Source organism: Drosophila busckii, chromosome X, assembly GCF_011750605.1.
Source record: "Drosophila busckii strain San Diego stock center, stock number 13000-0081.31 chromosome X, ASM1175060v1, whole genome shotgun sequence".
NCBI lineage: Eukaryota > Metazoa > Arthropoda > Insecta > Diptera > Drosophilidae > Drosophila > Drosophila busckii.
The window spans coordinates 9,897,020-9,915,828 of NC_046608.1; the positions used below are offsets into that span (position 1 = coordinate 9,897,020).

Genomic DNA, 18,809 nt, shown 5'->3' on the forward strand with positions numbered 1-18,809 from the left:
TTGCAACTTGTGTCATCACGTAGCATTTGCTATCGCTGTTGGCTTAAAATTGCCGATGATTGATACTTTGCGATTGTTTTCACGACTTGTGACAGTCACAGTTGAGTAGCTATCGGTCAGCTCTTCGCTGCCCTGGCGCTGTTGCTTTGTCGCGTTGTTGTTGCTGCTGCTGCTGCTGCCTCCGTGCTGCCTGCCGACTGGACTGCGAACAGGTCGCGAATTTTGAAATCACCAGTCCAATCCAACGTTGTTCAAAAACGGAAGCTACACAAGAAGAAGAAGAAAATACAGAAAATAAAAAACACTACACAACAACGGTTGCAACAAATTGTTGTTGCCTTTAGTCAACCTGCACGAATCTCTTGATCAAGTTCGTTACAAAGATGAGTGCTCGTGCTAGTAGTAGTAGCAACATTGCTAACATTGCCAACACCAACACCAATAATAACAACAACGGCGAGGGCACCAACTCGTTCAAGTATTATATGGAAAAGTGCTATGTGCTGCCAGTGGAACTAAAGAATGATATTATTTATTGCCAGCGTGCAATGCGCGACTTTCTCAAAGTACACGGGGTGAGTAAGAGAGAAAAAGCAAAGGCTAAAGCTTTAAATAAATTATGTTCAACTATGTTTGCAGCTGGTGTCCGACGTGTTCAAGGAACAGGCAGATGCGGTAAGTATACTCACTCCCACCCCTCCCCTTCATCGCATTTACCTGCTTTTGCTGCTACATATTCTTCTATTATGTATTTTTTTACATACATGCACATGAACTCTCTTTGTTTGGAGCTATGGGTCTGTAGGGTTGCCAACTCCATTGAGACGCAATCTTGGTTTCGTAATTCCAACGAACTTTCATTTCATTTAAAAAACTAATCAATTTGTGTGCGTATGTTTCATTTCTACAGGACCCTGTACAGATGCAACGCATTTTGGATGAACTAGAGACGGAGGTCTATGAAATCAATGCAGAGCAACAATTTCTCATGATGCGCCTTAACGATGATCTGGATACGTTTTACAAAAAGCTGGAGGCGAATAACGTTCTTATCGTACCTGAGCAGGGCAACGAGTACATTTCAAGCCAGATAGTGCCTTTCATTGGTGATCCTAGCTACAAGATTACTCCGCAGTCCGTACTGACGCGCGACAATGAGGAGATGCTTATACGCAAGCACTTTCTTATCTCACAGGATGAGGAGGCGGGCGTCGAGCCGCTCAAGCTTAGCGAGCTGGATGATAATATGCCATTAATGCTGGTCAATCCTGCTGCCGCGGCTGCAGCAGCTGCTGTTCTCGCCGCTGCTGCAGCTACAGCTGCTCCTGCCCTTGAACTTAACGAAGTCAAACTGCTGCAGCAGCTCAGCGAGCAGCCAGAAAGTCTGCTGAGACCATCGCTGCTGTCCATGGAGCCACAACGCTCTTTGCTCATACCACGTGAGCCACTGCCACCATTAGTTGCTGTTAAGAAGCGTGCTAATTGCCTAGAACTCAAACCCTCAGGTAAGCCACATGCCTTGCCAAACCGCAGCGGCAGATCACCGCCGCCATTGGCGCCCATAACTAACAGCACGCCTACCTCAGACTTTGAGGTTACTCAGAGCCGCATGAATCTGCGTCAGGCGCTCCGACGCGCGCGTAAAACAAAACAGCAGCCACGTCAGTTCGATGATGAGGATGTTCTAGAGCTGCCCACCGAGAAGCAAATCGAGCTGCCGCCAAGCATCAAAAACAAACCCATGAAACCGATGGATGCGCCAGTTCTGCCTAAGAAATCAGCATCCAACAAGCAGTACAAGACTCGTAATACGCAAGGCGCTGCCCGCAAGACCACAACAACACCGCCGCCGCCGCCGCCACCGCCAGCGCCGGCGACACCACTGGTAGTGTCAGAACCGGCTCGCATCTCATTGGGTTCGTCGGGCTCCTCGGATGATTTGCACCAGGAGTTGGAAATGGAAAAAGAGCTAGAGCTGGAGCATCAGCGTTTGAGCGCCTCAGCCGCACAGTGGCGCGATGAGCCACGCGAGACACGTGTTCTACCCGCAGAATACGGCCGCGAGCATTTTCTCGGTCTATTTGGACTCTATACACATGAAGTGGTGAAAAAACTTTGCCAACGTCATTCTAAGCGCAAGCGACGCCCCGTACAAAATGCCAACGGCACGGACTTTCATTATGGCCAGCAGCTGGCTGCCATTGATGCAGTGCGACAGAAGAGACTCAAGGATAAGCCGGAGTTTCTGCTGTCGCCCAAGGAGAAACGTCTGCAGGCAAAGAAGGCCCACAAGGCTAATGCAGCGGCAGTTGCTGCAGCTGCGGCCGCTTCGAGTCGTAAGAGCAAGAGTAATACTCCGGAGAAGCTCGAGGAGGCACTAAGCAATATACAGCTCGACTCGGGCAAGCAGCGCTGCAAAGAGTGCAAAAAGTTTGCAGGTACATAACTTATCTAATTATTTACATTATTTGCGAATTTATTTACAAAATGTATTTTTCTAGATAATTTATTGAGCTGTCAAAGATGTCAGGGAGTGTATCATTTGGAGTGCCATGGTACGAAAGCTCAATATCAGTACCAGCAGTCGCAGTTAACCAATCGCTGTCCACAGTGTGTTTACGATTGGTCAACGCCGAGCAAGCTATCCAAGTCTGTTTCTTAATACATAGTACTAGTTAACACATTGTTTATTATTTACAAATATTTTTTTTCCTAACCCAAGAGTTGTTGATTGCATATTTGATTATTGTTTATATAATGCTTTACAAATGTACATGCAATTTATGTATTGTATGTGTGCATATACGCTCAGCTTGGGGCGTGAATCATAAACATACAAGAAGTGTGCTAAAACCTGATAAGATTGGTTCAAAAATTATATATCTATAATATATAATAACATGTATAAAACAACATTTAAATGTGTCATATTAATATGCACGCTGTTTCAATAAATTAATTGAATTTTTAAATAACATGAATTTTTGAACTGTCTTTTTATCGATAAACTCATACATCTACATATATTTGTTCAAGCTGCATTCCATTGCAGTATAGAATCTCGTGCCATCGATAACTTTCCATGTGCTTATAAATAAATCAATATGCGCTCAGTTTGTAAAAAAAATTGTTCAAGTTTTTAAAAATCATAGAAAGTTGTAAGTATTGTATTGGCAAACTATGCATGTAACCATCTTATTATTAAGATATTTAATGTTTATTTGTTTAGTAACGGTCACCTGTTTTATGCTGCCCTGGTCTAGTAACTAACGCTGAATGGCAACTCTGGTAACTTAAGCGCAATAATTTCACTTCGTATAAGTTTAATGTATATGATTAAGTTACAGTTACTAACTAAATGACCTACTATGGTAACTGTTGCTTCAGTAGTCCCGGTTCCATCAAACCGCCTTAGACAACACATACAACATGCGACATGCCCTACGGTTTGTTTCAAAGCTTAGTTTCGACACAAATTGGTAAGGCATGTTTAAAAAAATTAATTTTTCTAAGCAGCACGTAATGCAAGTAGAGCAGGGCTGATAAACGAATAACAAAGGATGATTTGATTTGTGGATCTTCTGCTTGCCACAGTTTCGCCATAAAATCTGCGCTGCAAGGAGCGCCAGGAGTTCAAAGCAATGTTTTGTCATGCGTGCAAGCGAGATAGCCATAGTCTTGGAACAATGGAGCTTTATACAAGGTACTTGTAATAACATGTTTATAAATTTGAGTATTTGAGTTTCAGTTACAAATATAGTTTGTTAAGCAAGAGAACAAGAGGCAGTAGATAAACTGGCCATGTCCAACTCGAGGTCATGGCGCTATTGCACAAATCACCCTGGCAGAAGCACATGTAGACCTTTTTGTAGTTGTACATGGTGTCGGCGCAGCGATCCATATTGTCATCAGGTCCACGTTGTACGCACATGCGCTGCACGGCCAGATCATAGTCTGGATATGAAAAGTTATTCGAATTGAATTGCAAAAAAATTTAATTTGTTAGCTTACCATCCAGCGCATAGGTGCCGCCGCCTTCTATCACTTTACCACACCAGCCGCTGGCACAGGGCACAGCTGTGAGTCCTGGTTCTCTGTCTACGTCGGAGGAGTTAAAGATGAACGGATCCTTGCAGCTCCCTAGTTCGCCGCGTGAACGGCATTGATAGCAGCGGCGCAGCAGCGCTGTTGTAAACAAAAGAAATACGTTAAAGTGAAACTTGTCTGAAGCTCGAAAACTGCATTACGCATACTTGTACACGTACACATGCGCATTCGAATCCAAGGGCGTACGCATGGGGGGTTGCGAAGAAAAGTTTTCTCTTCATTTAAAAAAAGATTTGTTTTTTTTTTCTGTCATCTTTCCAGGATTATTTTTTTTAAATTTCGAGACTGTATTTTGGCCCCCACCTAATGTCAATGCTCTTCCTTGAAGCTCGAATTCAAGCCCGACTGTTTATGTGTGCGCGCATGTGCAGATGTATTAGTGTACGAAAGACTTAAATAAGTCACAAACTTGTGCAGAACTTACCAGTTATTTCAACTGTCTGGCTGGCGAAAATAACAATTATCACAGTTAAAATGAACACAGTTGCTTGCATATTGCTAAATGTCTATATATTTATACTTTTCCTTTTGTTGTTGTTGATCAATAATAAGCACATATCATCGATAAGAGTTTAGGAAGCAGTGCAGTCATAAATTTCGATCTCCAATCGAGCAGCTAATCACAGTGGGTGCCTATCGAGCGTATTATCGTATCGGTTAATCGAGTAATGTAGTTTTTTTTTTTATCTGCAACACGGTGTGTACACACTGTGCCTCACTGTTTTAGCGAAAATTCATCATCTCAGTGTCGGGCGTATTATTTATTTTTGTTATTTATATTGAACGATAACTCAAAACAAATAAAATCAACGCAAATGCAGCAATTTACACACTAAATAACAAATTTAGTGTCAAGTAACAAATTAACAAGCGGAGTGCTCACAAATAACACAAGTAAAAGCTGCAGTACGTAAAAGCGAGAGAGATAGAGAGAAAGAAAAAAAAAACAACAAAAGCAAACGTCAAGTGATTTTTGCATATTTGCTTAAGACAGCAGCAGCGGCAGCAACAGAAGCAGCTGCGTAACACCCACATACAAACACGCATGCATGTCACAAATAGCAAAATGCAATAATAAATGATTGAAACAAACCAAATTGACATTCCATTGAACTAAGACGGCGACAGAGACGTCAACGCTAACGCTAACGTCGCTGCCCGCCCTGCAACGTAACCATAAACATCAAGTAACGGATGCGTCGCTGCTGGCGTTGACTATATAATTTTTTAATTATTTTTTTTTTGTGTGTTGCAAGCAGACAGACACCTTGCAACAACAACAAAAACAACAACTGCCGCCACCGCTGCTGTCTGCTCCACTGGACTTCAAGTTCAATGCAACTTGGATTGTGTTGATACTTGTGCTGTCTGTGTGTGTGCGTTCGTGTGTTTGTGTTGGTGTTGCTGTTGCTAAAATACATTTGCTGATTGTGTATAATTGTTTTTTGTTTCGCAGCAGCCTGCAACTGTTCCACTGACCAGGAAGTGGTAAACACGACGAGAGACAGCGGCGCAACATTCGCCTGGAGGACAGCTGCAAAATGGCATTGGATAGCGGCACGCAAACGATGACGGGCAGCAATGCGCTGACATCATCCTTTACCACGAAGAAGAAGGATGCCGCTGCCGATAAGGAAAATCTCTGGTGAGTTTTAAGTGCATTAGTGTGTGTGTGTGTGTGTGTGTGTGTGAGTGCGTGTGTGTGTAAACAGCTGCTTTGAGTTGTATACTCATCTAATTTACTTCACTTTCTTTAGCTGACGTTTGCAATAATTTTCGGCTATTGCCAATTTGTTTTCTCTCGCTCTTGTTGTTGTTGCCGGCAAAGCAAGTGTAGCAGCTGCCACGCCCCCTGCTCTATTTTTGGCAACAACAGCAGCAGCTGATTGGCATGAGTGCTGCTCATTTTAAATGCATGTTGTCATTTTTCGACTGCGTTTACCTTAACCTCAAACCACGTTTGGCTCACACATACAAATGCACACATACGACGTACAGTTGGAAGAGTCTTTAGCATGCGCCAGCGCATTAATATATATAGTTTTGTCAAATTTCTTTTGCGTTTAATTTTAATGAATTTGTGGCAAGCGAAAACATTTGCTAAAATGTCATAGTGTGTGTGAGCGAGATAGCAAGCGTCCATTGAGCTAACTTAGCTGCGTATGAATCATGAGCAAAAATATTGAGGGCAGCGACGCTGACAGCGCTGCTAGCGCACCTTTGGTGCTTTATCAGTTACGAATTTGTCTACGCACACACACAAACAAACAAACACACACACACACACAGCTATAAGTTAAGCTTGCTTAAACGAAAGCTGAACCTATTGATATTCTCCAATTGGCATCACAGCTGTCCAATCAGACTTTGCGCTAAGCTGTGTTTGGGTTTGAGCGTGTGTGTGTGTGTGTGTGTGTGCGATGTTGTCATCACTCGAGTATGTGTGTGTGTTTGTTGTTGGGCTGAGCGCGCATGTGCGACGGCTTAGGTAGAAATTGAAATGAAATACGCTTAATGATTTCGATTATTATGAATTTGATCTAATACAAAAACAATTTAATTATTGGCTTGCGCTAGTTTAATAATTATTAGGCGTATATAAAGTTTAGTATATAATATTTAAATGTTCTACATTTTATCGATAAACACCACATCGTTGTCGTTGTCGTTATCGTTATCCTCATTATCCGGCTGAGCCATTGCGTGGCGCTGTCTATCGAAATTGCTTTGTATGCGCTCCAACAAATCGGTGGCCACCAGCGCAAAATCCTCCCATAGCACATCATGTGCCAGCTCCGTATCCGCATCTGCATCTGGCTCCGCCTCTGGCTCTGGCTGCTCCTCCTCGTTGTGCTCCTCGCTTGCCGCCAGACGCTCCTCATCCAAGTAATCCGCCAGCAAATCGCTTACCTCATCCAAAATGCCGCCCTCCTGGCACAAGCTGCGCGCACACTGCGCATCAATCAGCAGATTCCACAGCGCCTGGCACACAATGTTGGCCAAGAACCAATCCTCCTGCTCCAAAGCGCCGCGCAGCAGCAACGCCAGCAACTCCGCCCCGCGCAGCTGCAAAAACGGAGCACGCTGCTCGCCATCGCCCAGCAGATTCACCAGCACGCCAATGGCACAAGTGCGCAGCTCATAGTCCTGGCCGCCGCACTGACGCGTCAGCTGCTGCACCATCAGGGGCAGACCGCCGGCAGCGCAGAAGCAGCGACGCGCCAGCTCATTGCGCGTCAGATTGCCCAAGACGCGCGCCAGCTCCACTTTGGTGCACAAAGCCTGCGCCTGGCAGCGTCCCAGCGCCTTGGCCAGCTCCGTGGCCAGCTCGGCAATGAGACTCTGCAGCGAACCTGCAGCTGTGGGAGTGGCTAACTCGGCTGAGGATGCGGCTGCAGACGTTGCCTGTTTATCCTGATAGAAGCAGAGATTGTGCAAGGCGCCCAGCGTGGCATGCAGCAGCTCGAGCAGCTCAGCGGGCGCCGCATTGCCGACGTCCAGTGCCAGCGACGCAGTCTGCAGCAGCTGGAGCAGCACCTGGCCCAAGCCATGCAGATGACACAAGCCGGCGCCCACTTCCGCATTGACGCTCATGTTGGCCACAACGCGAATGAGTTTGATTTGGGCATCCAGCAGAGCTTCGCTTTGATTGGCGGAGGAGCGTGCGCTGAGCTGCTGCAGCACATCCAGCAGATACTCCATGGCCACATCGTTGTGATAGTACTGCCAAGTGAAAAGAGTGGAATGGATGGCTCTAGAAGAGGACAACGGACTTACCTGCACACGCGCCGACTCGTGCTTGGCCAGAATGTTGCCCAGCATATAGCCCAGACGACTGAGCACGGCCAGCAGCCGCTCGCTGCTCGGCTCCAGCTGGGAGCAGGGACCCAGCAGCAGTCCCAGACGCGCGGCATAGTTGAGCAACGTTTCGCAGCAGGCGACATCCTCGGAGAGCACGCTGTGGAGCAGAAGAGCATTGGAATTGCATGGCCAGAGAGAGAGAGATTGGCTGGACTCACCTCAGTGTGCGCACCACATTCGCCTGCACCTCCAGCTCACCCATGGAGACCTCGGCGGCGCGAATTAAATGCGGACAAGCCAATTGCAGCTGCAGCTGCAAACGCTCCAAATGCTGCGCCACATCCGCCAGAGCGCGCATCGCCGCCGACAGCTGATAGAGCGTATGAAGTGGTGGACCGCTTAGGCGACGCTCGGCGCCCGCCTCGTTGAGCAGCTGCAGATGCAGAATCATTAGCTCCACTGTGCCATGACGCGCTAGACGCGCCACAAGCGTCTGCTGGCCATTCAGCTTGCGCGGATCGGGCGCACTGCTGCTCAACACTTTGCTGGCTGCTGGCAGCACATCCGGCACACTCTCGGCACTCCAATTGCGATTCAGTGCATCGTCGCGCTCCTGCGCATTGCTGGCGGTGAGGAATCGAATGCAGCCATAGGCATAAATGCACGCCTCAGGCTCATCCAGCGGCGAGGCGCTGCCCAGGCCATCGACGAGCAGCTCCAGCACATCGTGCTCATGGAACAAAGCGTCGTGCTGCTCATGGCGCGCCACCTTGAAGATTAGCTTGCAGGCGCCGGTCAAATTGCTGCCCGTCACACGCAGCTGAGCAAGAGAGAAGAGAAGCGTTGGATTAATGGGGAATACAAGACTTTGATTGATAGAACTCACCGCCAGCACGACACGTGCCAAGGCCAGCAGAATGCGTGGCGCAGTGCACTCCACCAGACCATAGAGTCCACCCAGGATGAAGGCGCGCTTGAAACTGCGCTCCGGCCTGCGCACACGCGTGTACAGCTCCTGCAGAATCTGTAGCGGCAGCAGAGCTTAGACTTAGACTGACTTTAACATACACTTTGTTGTACTTACTGCCTGGATGTGCTGCACTGTCTCCTCGTTGCAATCCTTTAGCCCCGAGTGCTGCTTCAGCAGCTCGATGAGCGTTTCCGTGGTGCACTGGCTCAGCAAAGCGCCGCTGCGTGTAGCTGGAGCTGCAGCCGCTGACGCTGCTTGGCTTGTGGCATGCGGCAGCGCAGGCAGCTGGCGTGGAGGCGGCTGCTGCTGCTGCTGCTGCTGCTGCTGCTGCTGCTGCTGCTGGGGGCGACGTGAGCGCAGCAGCTGCTCCGTTTTGCTTGCCGGCGTCTGGGGCAGCTTGTGCGCCTCGCTTTGCAGATAGCGCATGGAGAAAGCGCTGGGCGGACGACCAGCCAGCGCTACCTTGCCGTAGAGCACGCGTCCCGGCTCACGCGGCGTTATGGGGCGTCTGGTGCTGACCAAGCGTGCGCCACTTGTTGTGCTTGCCGTTGCCGCCGCCGCATTGCTGCTCAAATCTCCAAGAAACAATTTGGCCTCGCTTATGAGCTCCGCTGAGGTCTTGCGCCTGCCCATGCCCAGTCCGTTGCTCATGCCCAAGCCTAGGCGCTGCAAATGCTGCTCGCTGCCATTGAGCAGCGCTGCTGACTCCTTGGGCTTTGCTGCTGCTGGCGACTGCTGCTGCTGCTGCTCCTGCTTGGCAGCGTTTGGTGGCGTCTCGGCGCGCGTTTCGCTGCGCGAGCGACGCTTGAGCAGCAAACTCATATTTTTCTCAACCGTTCCAACTGCCTGACGCACTCTTAATGCCAACTCGGCCTAAGGCTTTTGCCAATTTCAGTTGCGTTCGCGTTGCGTTGGCGCTTGCTGCCAAAATAAAAAAAAAAGGGAAAACACAACAAAAATAAAGGAAAAGGAAGAAAAACATACAACGGTTAGTGCGGCAACAAGAAAAACCTATAGAGTTTTTTCGTTTGGGCCATTCGTGCACCATGCCAACCAGGCTCAGTCCACTCCTCAGTCCTCAGTCCACAAGGCAGGGGCGGTTCTATCCGCTGCGCGCAGGCGGAGGCGGAGGCGGAGCTGCCTGCAGTGGAAGTGGAGGGTTGCCTCAGTTGATTTGCATGCGCAGTCGTTGGTGCTGGTGTGAACCACCAACATCAACAGAGCACCAACCGTCATGCACAGTGGTTCAAAGTCAACACAAAAATGTTTGCTTAAAATTTGAAATGAGCGCTGAGCTAAGTTCACTTATTGCTACTTCAAATATTTTATTAAATGCATTTTTTTTTATTTGGCAATTATATTTACATTCTCAATATATAAATTTCATTTTTCAATGCTTAATTCACTTACCTTTTTACTAAAAACAATTTGCAGCTTATTTTTAATAAATTCAGTTTTCAGTTAAGTATTCCAATACTAAAATTTACAAACCAGACATTTAAAATGTTAATTCAGACTGAACTGAATTCAATTACTGGCATTTAATATAAAATTTGCATACAAAACAGTTTAAAATTTTATATTGCATTACTTAAAATATTCAAAATGTATGCTCTAGCTTATTTGTAATTTAATTGCTTTTAATATTATTTAAAAATTTGCATAAAGTTTTGTTTGCTTTTGGTGCCACTGTGTGTGGCAGTGTGCGGCGGCGACACCTTTGGAGCTCTCACTCACACATGGCCACTCGCACTCCATAGAAATGACTAACAGTTAAAAACAGTTAAATGGATGGAATAGCGCATAGAGTGGAGTCGATCGATTTTCTCTGCTCGTTCGCAGAGTTTTCCATTATTTTTCTTTTGTATTTTTATTTGGCACGAAGGCGGCGCCTCCCAGAGCATCAAACGATTTGCATGTCATTCAAGTCCAGTTAGTCAGCCTGTGTGTTAGTGTGCGTGTGTGTGTGTGTGGGACTGTCTGGTCAGTTGGTCAGTTGGTCAATCTTCAATTCACTTTAATTGACTGTAATTGATTTGTGCAGTGGCCTAAGCACAACAGTTAGAAATAAATTGCATGTCAATGGAGTCGAAAGAGAGAGTAATGGACATTAATAAATAAAGAGTGTGCATGGGCTTGTAAACTTGGCCAAAATGCTTTCGTTTTTGCAATTAGCCTGATGTGGCGTGCCTGAGAGCGAGCGAGCGACCAATCGAAATTGGGTCAAACCACTTAAGTCTGACTTCTATATTAGTTTGTATTCCATTTGAGGTTATGTACATAGTTTTGATTTATGATTTAACTGATTTTCGTTTTTTCTTTTTATTGTTGCAGGTCAGCGATATTGAATGAAGTACAAACACAGGGCAGCACAAAGTTACCATCAAATAAATCTGTACTAGTATTAGGCGATAATGCCACCGGCAAGACGACGCTCATTGCCAAGCTGCAGGGCGTGGAGGATCCGAAGAAGGGCTCGGGCCTGGAGTATGCCTACATTGATGTCAAGGACGAGTACAGAGACGGTAAGCGAAACGGATTTGATCTAAACTGAACTGAACTGAACTGAACATTTGAATTGATCTTCCATATGTTTCGCTTGCTCCCCCAGACATGACGCGCCTGGGCGTCTGGGTGCTGGACGGTGATCCAGGACACACAAATCTGCTGCATTATGCACTGAACGAAACGAACTATGCACACACCCTCGTCATATTAACAGTGTCGATGACACAGCCCTGGGGCTGGATGGAGCAGCTGAATCATTGGATCAAGGTGCTGGCCCAGCATATCGAGAGCCTGCAGCTGGATGCCAAAGAGAAGGAGGCGGCACGCCAGCGCCTAACGACGACGTGGCAAAGCTACTGTGAGGTGGGCGATGATCTCGATCCTGGCTCGCCCGTCAAACGCACCATGCACAACAATAATTCAATCGATGAGGACGATCTGTTGCCGCTGACAGAGGACGCACTTATAACAAATCTCGGGCTCGACATTGTCGTCGTGGTGACCAAGGTGAGCACTCTAACTACCAAATGCTTGGTCAGTCTTTGATAAAATTGTGTTTGCTATTGCAGACGGACTACATGACCACGCTGGAAAAGGAGTACGAGTATCGAGATGAGCATTTTGATTTCATTCAACAGTGGATACGAAACTTTTGTCTGCGGCATGGCACATCGTTGTTCTACACGAGCGTCAAAGAGGACAAGAACTGTGATCTCCTTTACAAATACCTAACGCATCGAATTTATGGCCTACCATTCCGTACACCAGCGCTAGTCGTTGAGAAAGATGCAGTGCTCATGTAAGCAAAAATCTAAATCAATTCTCAAATATTCAATATTTATCGATTTCCATTTCTTGCTTGCAGTCCGGCTGGTTGGGATAGCCTGAAGAAGATTAGTATTCTGTATGAGAACATGCATGCGGTCAAGGCTGAGAATCATTACACAGACATTATAAAGGCGCCGCCAACGCGCAAGGTGCGTGCCACGCCCACGTTCGGCCATTATGAATTACAAATTGAATTTTATGCCATTTTGCTATTGCAGGCGGTGTCCAATCGCGAGGCGGAAGTGCAAACCGAGGATGAGCAGGCCTTTCTAGCGCGCCAGCAGGAGATACTCAAGCAGGGCGGCCAGGTGCGCGGCGAGTCGCCGCTGCGCTCGCAAAGCGCCAACTCCAGCGCCAGCAAGAGCACGCCACGCACACCCGGACCCACTGGCCAGAGTTCGCCCAAGAAGGTTACCTAATCAACCAATAGCTTAGTTGTTTATTATATAGAGACTAAAGTCTACTTACTTTGCTTTGTTTAGATCGATCCCAAGCTGACGCCAGCTACGCCTGGCGGCGAGGGCGTCTTGGCGAACTTCTTCAACTCGCTGCTGCATAAAAAGTCGGGCGGACCTGCTGGCGGACCGGCTGGCGCTAGCAGTCCAGGTGGCGGCATGGGCACGCCGCGTTCCAGCAACGGCACCGATGGCCTCATCAATGCCGAGAAGCTGGTGCGCTCGGATGCGGCTGCTGAGTTGGATCGCTTGTCGCGCAGCGTTAAAAAGGATATTGATATGTCCCAAAGTGAGTGTTGAACAACAACAACAACACACGGCAGCAACAACAACAAGAGCAGCAACACACACATACACACACACACACAGACAGACACAAAGTTTAAAACTTGTAAACAATGTACTTTAATGCTAATCGAAGTTTATTAGCGGATCTGAACTATATTTCATGTACTATATGCAGAGCAGGCAAACAACAATTAGTTGCAACAATTTAAACTTTAAGTTGCTTGCGTGCGTGTGTGCGTGTTTGTTTGTTTGTTTTATTATATATTTAAAAGAAGAAAAAAAAGAGTATATATTTTTTTTGTTAGTTTGAGGCCACGCAAATGTGTATAATAAATTATTTAAACTATGTAATTTTTAAAATGTAACTTAATGCAATTGAAATTGCGCTTTAAGTGAGAGAGATTCTACACACACACACACACACACACACATACGCAACTAAAACTGACTGCAGCTGTTAGATTGCATGTAATTTTTATATTATCTTAATTACACACACACACACACTAGTGTTAGGCACAGCTAAAACAACAACTAACTTACACGCAATGCAAAAACTTTTAAACATTACTATTTATGCAAAAATGAAGCTAAAAACAAATTGATATTGTTTTTGTTTATAATTATTGTAGAACAACAAGTGAAAAAAAAACAGTTTAACTTTTGCTTTTAATATAGTCTGATAAATATTTTTTTTGCACTCGCTCAAAGCCACACACACAGACACACACACACACACTCTAATTATATTATATGAATATAGTTTAATGAATTAATTTTAATTACATAGTATATTATATTAACAGCTAAACGAACTTAATTGTATGCAAGCAAAAACTCTACCTAAGGTTGAAAGTCCAGCTCAAGATAATTTCCAAATATTTTTTATCTAAGACAGAACAATTTGCAACTTTTTTTTAAACTAAAAAAAACTATCAAGTCAGCTTGTATATTCAAGTAAATACTATTTTTGGGTTTTTTAATTTTCGTTTTTGTTTCTGCCATACGCTTTAACAACTTTTGCACTGTTTGCCTCTCGCTCTATGCTGTGTGTCGAAAGCAACAACAACAACAAGTAATAAATTTGTGCTAGAAATTCTATTTTTTATGTATAAACAAAATTCGATATGCATATGAATAAATGAAAAATATATTGTATTATGTATTAATAAATCTGCTGTGCAAAATTATTTAAAAGGCAAACATATAATGATGGTTAGCTGCAAGAATTAATGCTAAAATTTATATAAAGACAATTTATCAAGAATACACAGCACACAAATTAAAAAGTGTTGAATATACAAACGAAAAGAACAAATTTACTCTAAATACAAAAGAAAAAAAAAAAAAAACAAATGTGACCACAATGCATACAAAATCATTTAAATACAAATTTCCAAAATAAAAACAAAAAACAAATTATACAAAAAGGCAGCAACAATTATTAAAACTTAAATGTATAAACGGAATTGTTCAAAGCAAAGCTGTAAGAGCTTTGGCTAAACATTGCATATATATGTATAAGTGTGTGTGTATGTGTGTGTATATGTGAAACATTTACTATGGCATGCAGACTTATATTAATGATGTTTGCAGTCGCTGGCGATGATTATCGGGTTTCAAAGGCAACATACATTTTCACATCATTGATATTTTCATTTCAATAATGATTTTTCACAAAGCGTCAATCTAAACTTGTATGTGTGTGTGTGTGTGTGTGTGTATGTGTCTGTGTGTGTGCGTGTGCTTGTATTGAAATTATGCCCCAAGGCTTGTTTCATGCTTGGCAAATATGAAATGAAGGCGCCTGGCATCAAAGGAACAGCTGCCAGCTGCCTTGTTTGCCTTGATAGCTTCAAGGATAACACTTTACTTGACCTTTGTTTGTGTGTGCCTGTGTGTGTGTGCGCGCGCGCTTGATAAATGATGACGCTGCTGCTTGCCACAGGGCGCGCTGCCTTTGCCTTTGCTTTGCTACTTGGCCCGTTACTTATTGTTTTAGCCCGCATCTACAGAATCAGAGCGCATCCGTCTGTTGCCAAGTTTGCGGCTCTACTTATTTCATCATTTCATCCACTATGCCAGCCAGCCAGTCAGCCAGCGTAACAGGCGGTGTCAACTGAGAACGTGCTCATCACGCTTATTACCAACCAGCTGCCAGCTTCGCTATTCGGCTAACACTGTTGACAAAGATTTTTGCCGCACAGCTGCTAGAGACAAATAAGCAACTAGCTTTAATTTAATAAGTGGCTATGCATATATTTAATTATGCTGCAGCGCAGTTTTCAATAATTTATTCAATTTTAATTTGCTTTCATAGGTTTTGGCAAAAAACAACTGACAGTTTGATTACACTTATTTGAATTTCATTGATTTGCAACAACTACAGCAAATACAAATATAGCATTCAAATTTAATTAAAACACACACGCACACAGCTGTGCATGTAAATATAATAAGTACAAAGCAATATAGCAACAAAAATACTATTTGCATGTTGTATTTAATGATTATTGTTTTATTTCGCATTTATTGACAGGCGGTTTGGCATGCCTTTGATTTATACACTGCTCCTTTGGAGTTGCTGAGCTCAAATGACTATTTGAAAAAAGCGCGCCGGCAAAAAGTTAGATCAGGCGCACACACACCAATTCACCCCTGGTTCGTGACCTAAGACAACAGCGCAAACTGACTTTGACTTTAACAGTGCACATGAGCAATATATTTTTGGCATTATAAATCATTAAGTACTTGTATAAGTGTTACATTACAATTTAAAATAGCATACAATACAATAGAAGCATAAGCAAATAACAATAACAAAGGAGACTAGGAAACTATCGGCCTCATTTCTTAAGGCATCATTTAATATCGATAGTTTAGCTAATCGCGCTCTTTAATTTTGTTCGTATGCAAATTTTATGCTTTTGTGCTGCGAACTTTTGTTTTTCCTCTTTTTATAGTGAAAATTGCAATGCGCCGTGCTAATATAATTAGTGCAAGTATTAATATGATCAATTGTTAATATAATGTGCATGCATACTAATGAATTATGAATGAACAATGCATATTGCGCCGGCTGCGCCGTTGTCTTAGGTCACGTACGCCCCCGCTCTTGCTCTCGCTCTTTCGGTAGACGCGCTCTCGCGAGAATATCAATTGTGTGTAAATTGTAAACAAGTATCCGTTAACTTTGTGTGCGTGCTAATAATTTCTCGTCTGGCTGTCGCTCTTATATATGTTGCTGTGCTACTCTAACAAGTAAGTTCAAACTGCTGCGCGCTCTCATTTTTACCGTTTATTGCAATACAATTTACAAGCTTCCAATTAAGTTCAGACTGCCGCTTAGCGCAGCGCTCTCTTTATTTTTACCGTTTGTTATTGAAGTAACAAACTGTAAATTGTGCTGATAAGCGCGCTGACCCGACGCTGTTGGAAGTTTTCAGCTGCTTTAAGTAAAATCTTTAAATATTTGAACGAACACACACACGCGCATTTTCAGCTTGAGCATATGCTCGACTCGTATATAAAAAGTAATTGCCAAAGAGTTTTCCTTAACCACTTTTAATGTCTCCATTGTGTCCGACACATTTCGACCAAACTACAATTTGATTTTCTACTACTCTTTTCTGGCTTTTATTGCTGTGCTCTGCATTTGGCAGCAGCAAATAACACACACACACACACATGCATAGAATAAAATAAACTGAGAGGTCAATTAAAATCGTTTGAAGCATGCACATTTATTTGAGCCATGTGCAAATTGAACAAATTCTCAAAGTTGACATTAAAAGTTTAGTTTACAGTTTATGCAAAAAAAAAAAACAAAAAAAAAAGGAAAAGGAAAAAGGCGTGGCCTTAGCCTTAGAGCAGCTCACCCACGGGCTTTATAATCATCTCATGTATCTGCATATGTGGGGGCGTGGCAATGGCAAAGAGCACCGCCTGCGATATATCCTCAGATCGGAGCATAGTGTTGGCAAAGGCTGCGCGGAAATTATCCGGCACTATTTCCGTATCGACAACGCCGGGACTAATGCTCTATTGAATGTATGAGATCATATAAATAGTAAAGCAAGCAGATTAGTAGTGAGCGGTTGACTTACGGTGACCTTGATGCGTGTCTTGAGGCCCAGAAACTCCTGGCGATACATTTCGGTTAGAGCCGTGACCGCATGCTTGCTGGCCGGATAGACATTCATGGTGGGCGCCTCGTCGGCGCTGGGTGCGAACAGCTTGTGGCCCAGAATGCTGTTGATGAGCACCACATGGCCATCGAACTTGCGCTGCTGCATGGAGCGGAAGGCGCGCTGGGTGCACATGATGACGCCCATAATGTTCGTTTGCACCGTCAGCTGCAGCTGCGCCAGCGACATGTCCACCAGATGTCCCTTTTGCAATGTGCCCGCATTGTTCACCAATATATCGATGCCGCCCAATTGCTGCTCAATCGTATCGAATGCCTGCTGCACGGACTTCTCGTCGCCCACATCGCAATGCAGCGGAATTAGCTTGTGCTGCCGCTCCGCTGGCAATGACTTTTGCAGCTCCTTGATGCGCTCCAAGCGACGCGCCAGACCCACAACGACCAGACCCGCATTCACCAGATCAACAACAATGGCCGAGCCAATGCCCGAACTGGCGCCAGTGACAACAGCAACGCGATTATGCCAACGTTCCATACTGTATGCTCGATCTCTGTACCCAGCCCGGGCCTTTATAAAGCCCCCAACGATGCGTGCGTCCCACTCTCTGCTCGCTCGCTCGTTTGACTACTGGGCGTATTGAGTGCTTGTCACTGCAATTGAACAACTAATTGAAAATATATATAAACACATATAAACTTGTAAGAGTTCTCAGCAAATTGTTATGCACTGTGCGAACTCATGCCACCCACTCCACCCCTCCCCCCTACTCCACTTCAGGCAGCTGCTTCGCTAGCAATTCATGCATCAATCACTTGACATTCATACAACAGACATAGCCATAGGCATAGGTAAGTGCAGCTGTACCCTATAATAAACATTAGCCAAACAATTGATAAAAATATATAAAATTAGATTATAGGCATTTAATTCATGACGTTGGCGTGCATTATATAATTAAGGCTAATGCCATAATCTTTAGCTAGCTAATAATAGTAAGCAAATAATAAAAAGCAGCCTAATTATTGTTATCGATACACTAGCATGTGCATGCAACTTATTGTTATCGACCCTTACATTTTGCACTGCTTGTTTGCTCTTTGCAGAGCAACTGCTTGTCTCATAGCCAAATTGAATTTAGTGCTGCAGCTCTAAGCGCTTTTTAAATTGATTTCCAATTTGATGAATGTGTTTTTAATAGCTCGAACGCATAGTCACAAATTATTTTATTAATAAATGCTTAAACATTATAGCATAGTTTGTGCTATAAATAGTTTGACATGACATTTGTTATTTATTATTTACATACTTAACCATAATCGCTGTTCAATTGCCCATATCGTGCTGTAAATAACTTGAAATATATGAAAGTCATGTATTATCTATAGATAAGAATTATGTGACTGGCATTTATTATTATTATTATTATTATTGCTAAGGCGGCAGTCGATTGAATTGCTTGAAGCTTAAAGTGTCAGTCAGTGTTATAGAATAAATTCATTGATTAAGTTTAGCACGAGTTCAAGTCTAAAGAGTTCAAAGCATGAGCGAAAATTGCAGCAATTTATCAAATTTATTTCTTATTTTGTTTTGCAATAAATCAAATTATGATTTATATTTTTGTTGCTAAATAAAAAGATATTGGCTGAGAATTAGATTCCTCAGCAACAAACTGAATTTAAATAAATAGAAATGAATGTCAGCATG

At 44.2% G+C, this 18,809-nt stretch overlaps 5 protein-coding genes across 10 annotated transcripts; 2 read left to right on the top strand and 3 right to left on the bottom strand.

The window, feature by feature from the left end:
• The first annotated feature begins 29 nt into the window (after positions 1-29).
• On the top strand, positions 30-2,902 carry LOC108605531 (sickle tail protein homolog). Of its 2 annotated transcripts, XM_017995283.2 has the most exons (5): positions 30-575; positions 640-675; positions 911-1,505; positions 1,587-2,438; positions 2,502-2,902. In XM_017995283.2, the coding sequence occupies exons 1-5, from the start codon at positions 384-386 to the stop codon at positions 2,660-2,662; spliced, it is 1,836 nt and encodes a 611-aa protein (XP_017850772.1). In that variant the 5' UTR covers positions 30-383; the 3' UTR covers positions 2,663-2,902. The 2 variants fall into 2 exon arrangements, with proteins under 2 accessions (XP_017850772.1, XP_017850771.1); XM_017995282.2 differs by having other exon boundaries at positions 31-575; positions 911-2,438; positions 2,502-2,901.
• A 764-nt stretch (positions 2,903-3,666) lies between these two features.
• LOC108606563 lies at positions 3,667-4,622 on the bottom strand. The gene is made up of 3 exons (XM_017996780.2): positions 4,532-4,622; positions 4,012-4,185; positions 3,667-3,954 (listed from the first exon to the last, which is right to left on the bottom strand). The coding sequence occupies exons 1-3, from the start codon at positions 4,599-4,601 to the stop codon at positions 3,749-3,751; spliced, it is 450 nt and encodes a 149-aa protein (XP_017852269.1). The 5' UTR covers positions 4,602-4,622; the 3' UTR covers positions 3,667-3,748.
• Positions 4,623-4,753: 131 nt separating this feature from the next.
• LOC108606561 (cytoplasmic dynein 1 light intermediate chain 1) lies at positions 4,754-15,202 on the top strand. 5 transcript variants are annotated; one of them, XM_017996776.2, is made up of 9 exons: positions 4,754-5,013; positions 5,564-5,752; positions 11,213-11,403; positions 11,490-11,893; positions 11,956-12,185; positions 12,252-12,363; positions 12,433-12,624; positions 12,697-12,958; positions 13,764-14,085. In XM_017996776.2, exons 2-9 carry the CDS (start codon positions 5,649-5,651, stop codon positions 13,775-13,777), a joined length of 1,509 nt encoding a protein of 502 aa, XP_017852265.1. In that variant the 5' UTR covers positions 4,754-5,013; positions 5,564-5,648; the 3' UTR covers positions 13,778-14,085. The 5 variants fall into 5 exon arrangements, with proteins under 5 accessions (XP_017852265.1, XP_017852267.1, XP_017852264.1 ...); XM_017996775.1 differs by lacking the exon at positions 13,764-14,085 and adding an exon at positions 14,973-15,202 and having other exon boundaries at positions 4,918-5,001; XM_017996773.1 differs by lacking the exon at positions 13,764-14,085 and adding an exon at positions 14,973-15,202 and having other exon boundaries at positions 4,926-5,013.
• LOC108606564 (armadillo repeat-containing protein 2) lies at positions 6,718-9,789 on the bottom strand. The gene is made up of 6 exons (XM_017996781.1): positions 9,284-9,789; positions 8,993-9,184; positions 8,795-8,932; positions 8,127-8,728; positions 7,885-8,065; positions 6,718-7,830 (listed from the first exon to the last, which is right to left on the bottom strand). The coding sequence occupies exons 1-6, from the start codon at positions 9,698-9,700 to the stop codon at positions 6,736-6,738; spliced, it is 2,625 nt and encodes an 874-aa protein (XP_017852270.1). The 5' UTR covers positions 9,701-9,789; the 3' UTR covers positions 6,718-6,735.
• A 1,558-nt stretch (positions 15,203-16,760) lies between the features above and the next one.
• On the bottom strand, positions 16,761-17,663 carry LOC108606562 (farnesol dehydrogenase). The gene is made up of 2 exons (XM_017996779.2): positions 17,064-17,663; positions 16,761-16,998 (listed from the first exon to the last, which is right to left on the bottom strand). The coding sequence occupies exons 1-2, from the start codon at positions 17,637-17,639 to the stop codon at positions 16,822-16,824; spliced, it is 753 nt and encodes a 250-aa protein (XP_017852268.1). The 5' UTR covers positions 17,640-17,663; the 3' UTR covers positions 16,761-16,821.
• Between the last annotated feature and the right edge of the window lie 1,146 nt (positions 17,664-18,809).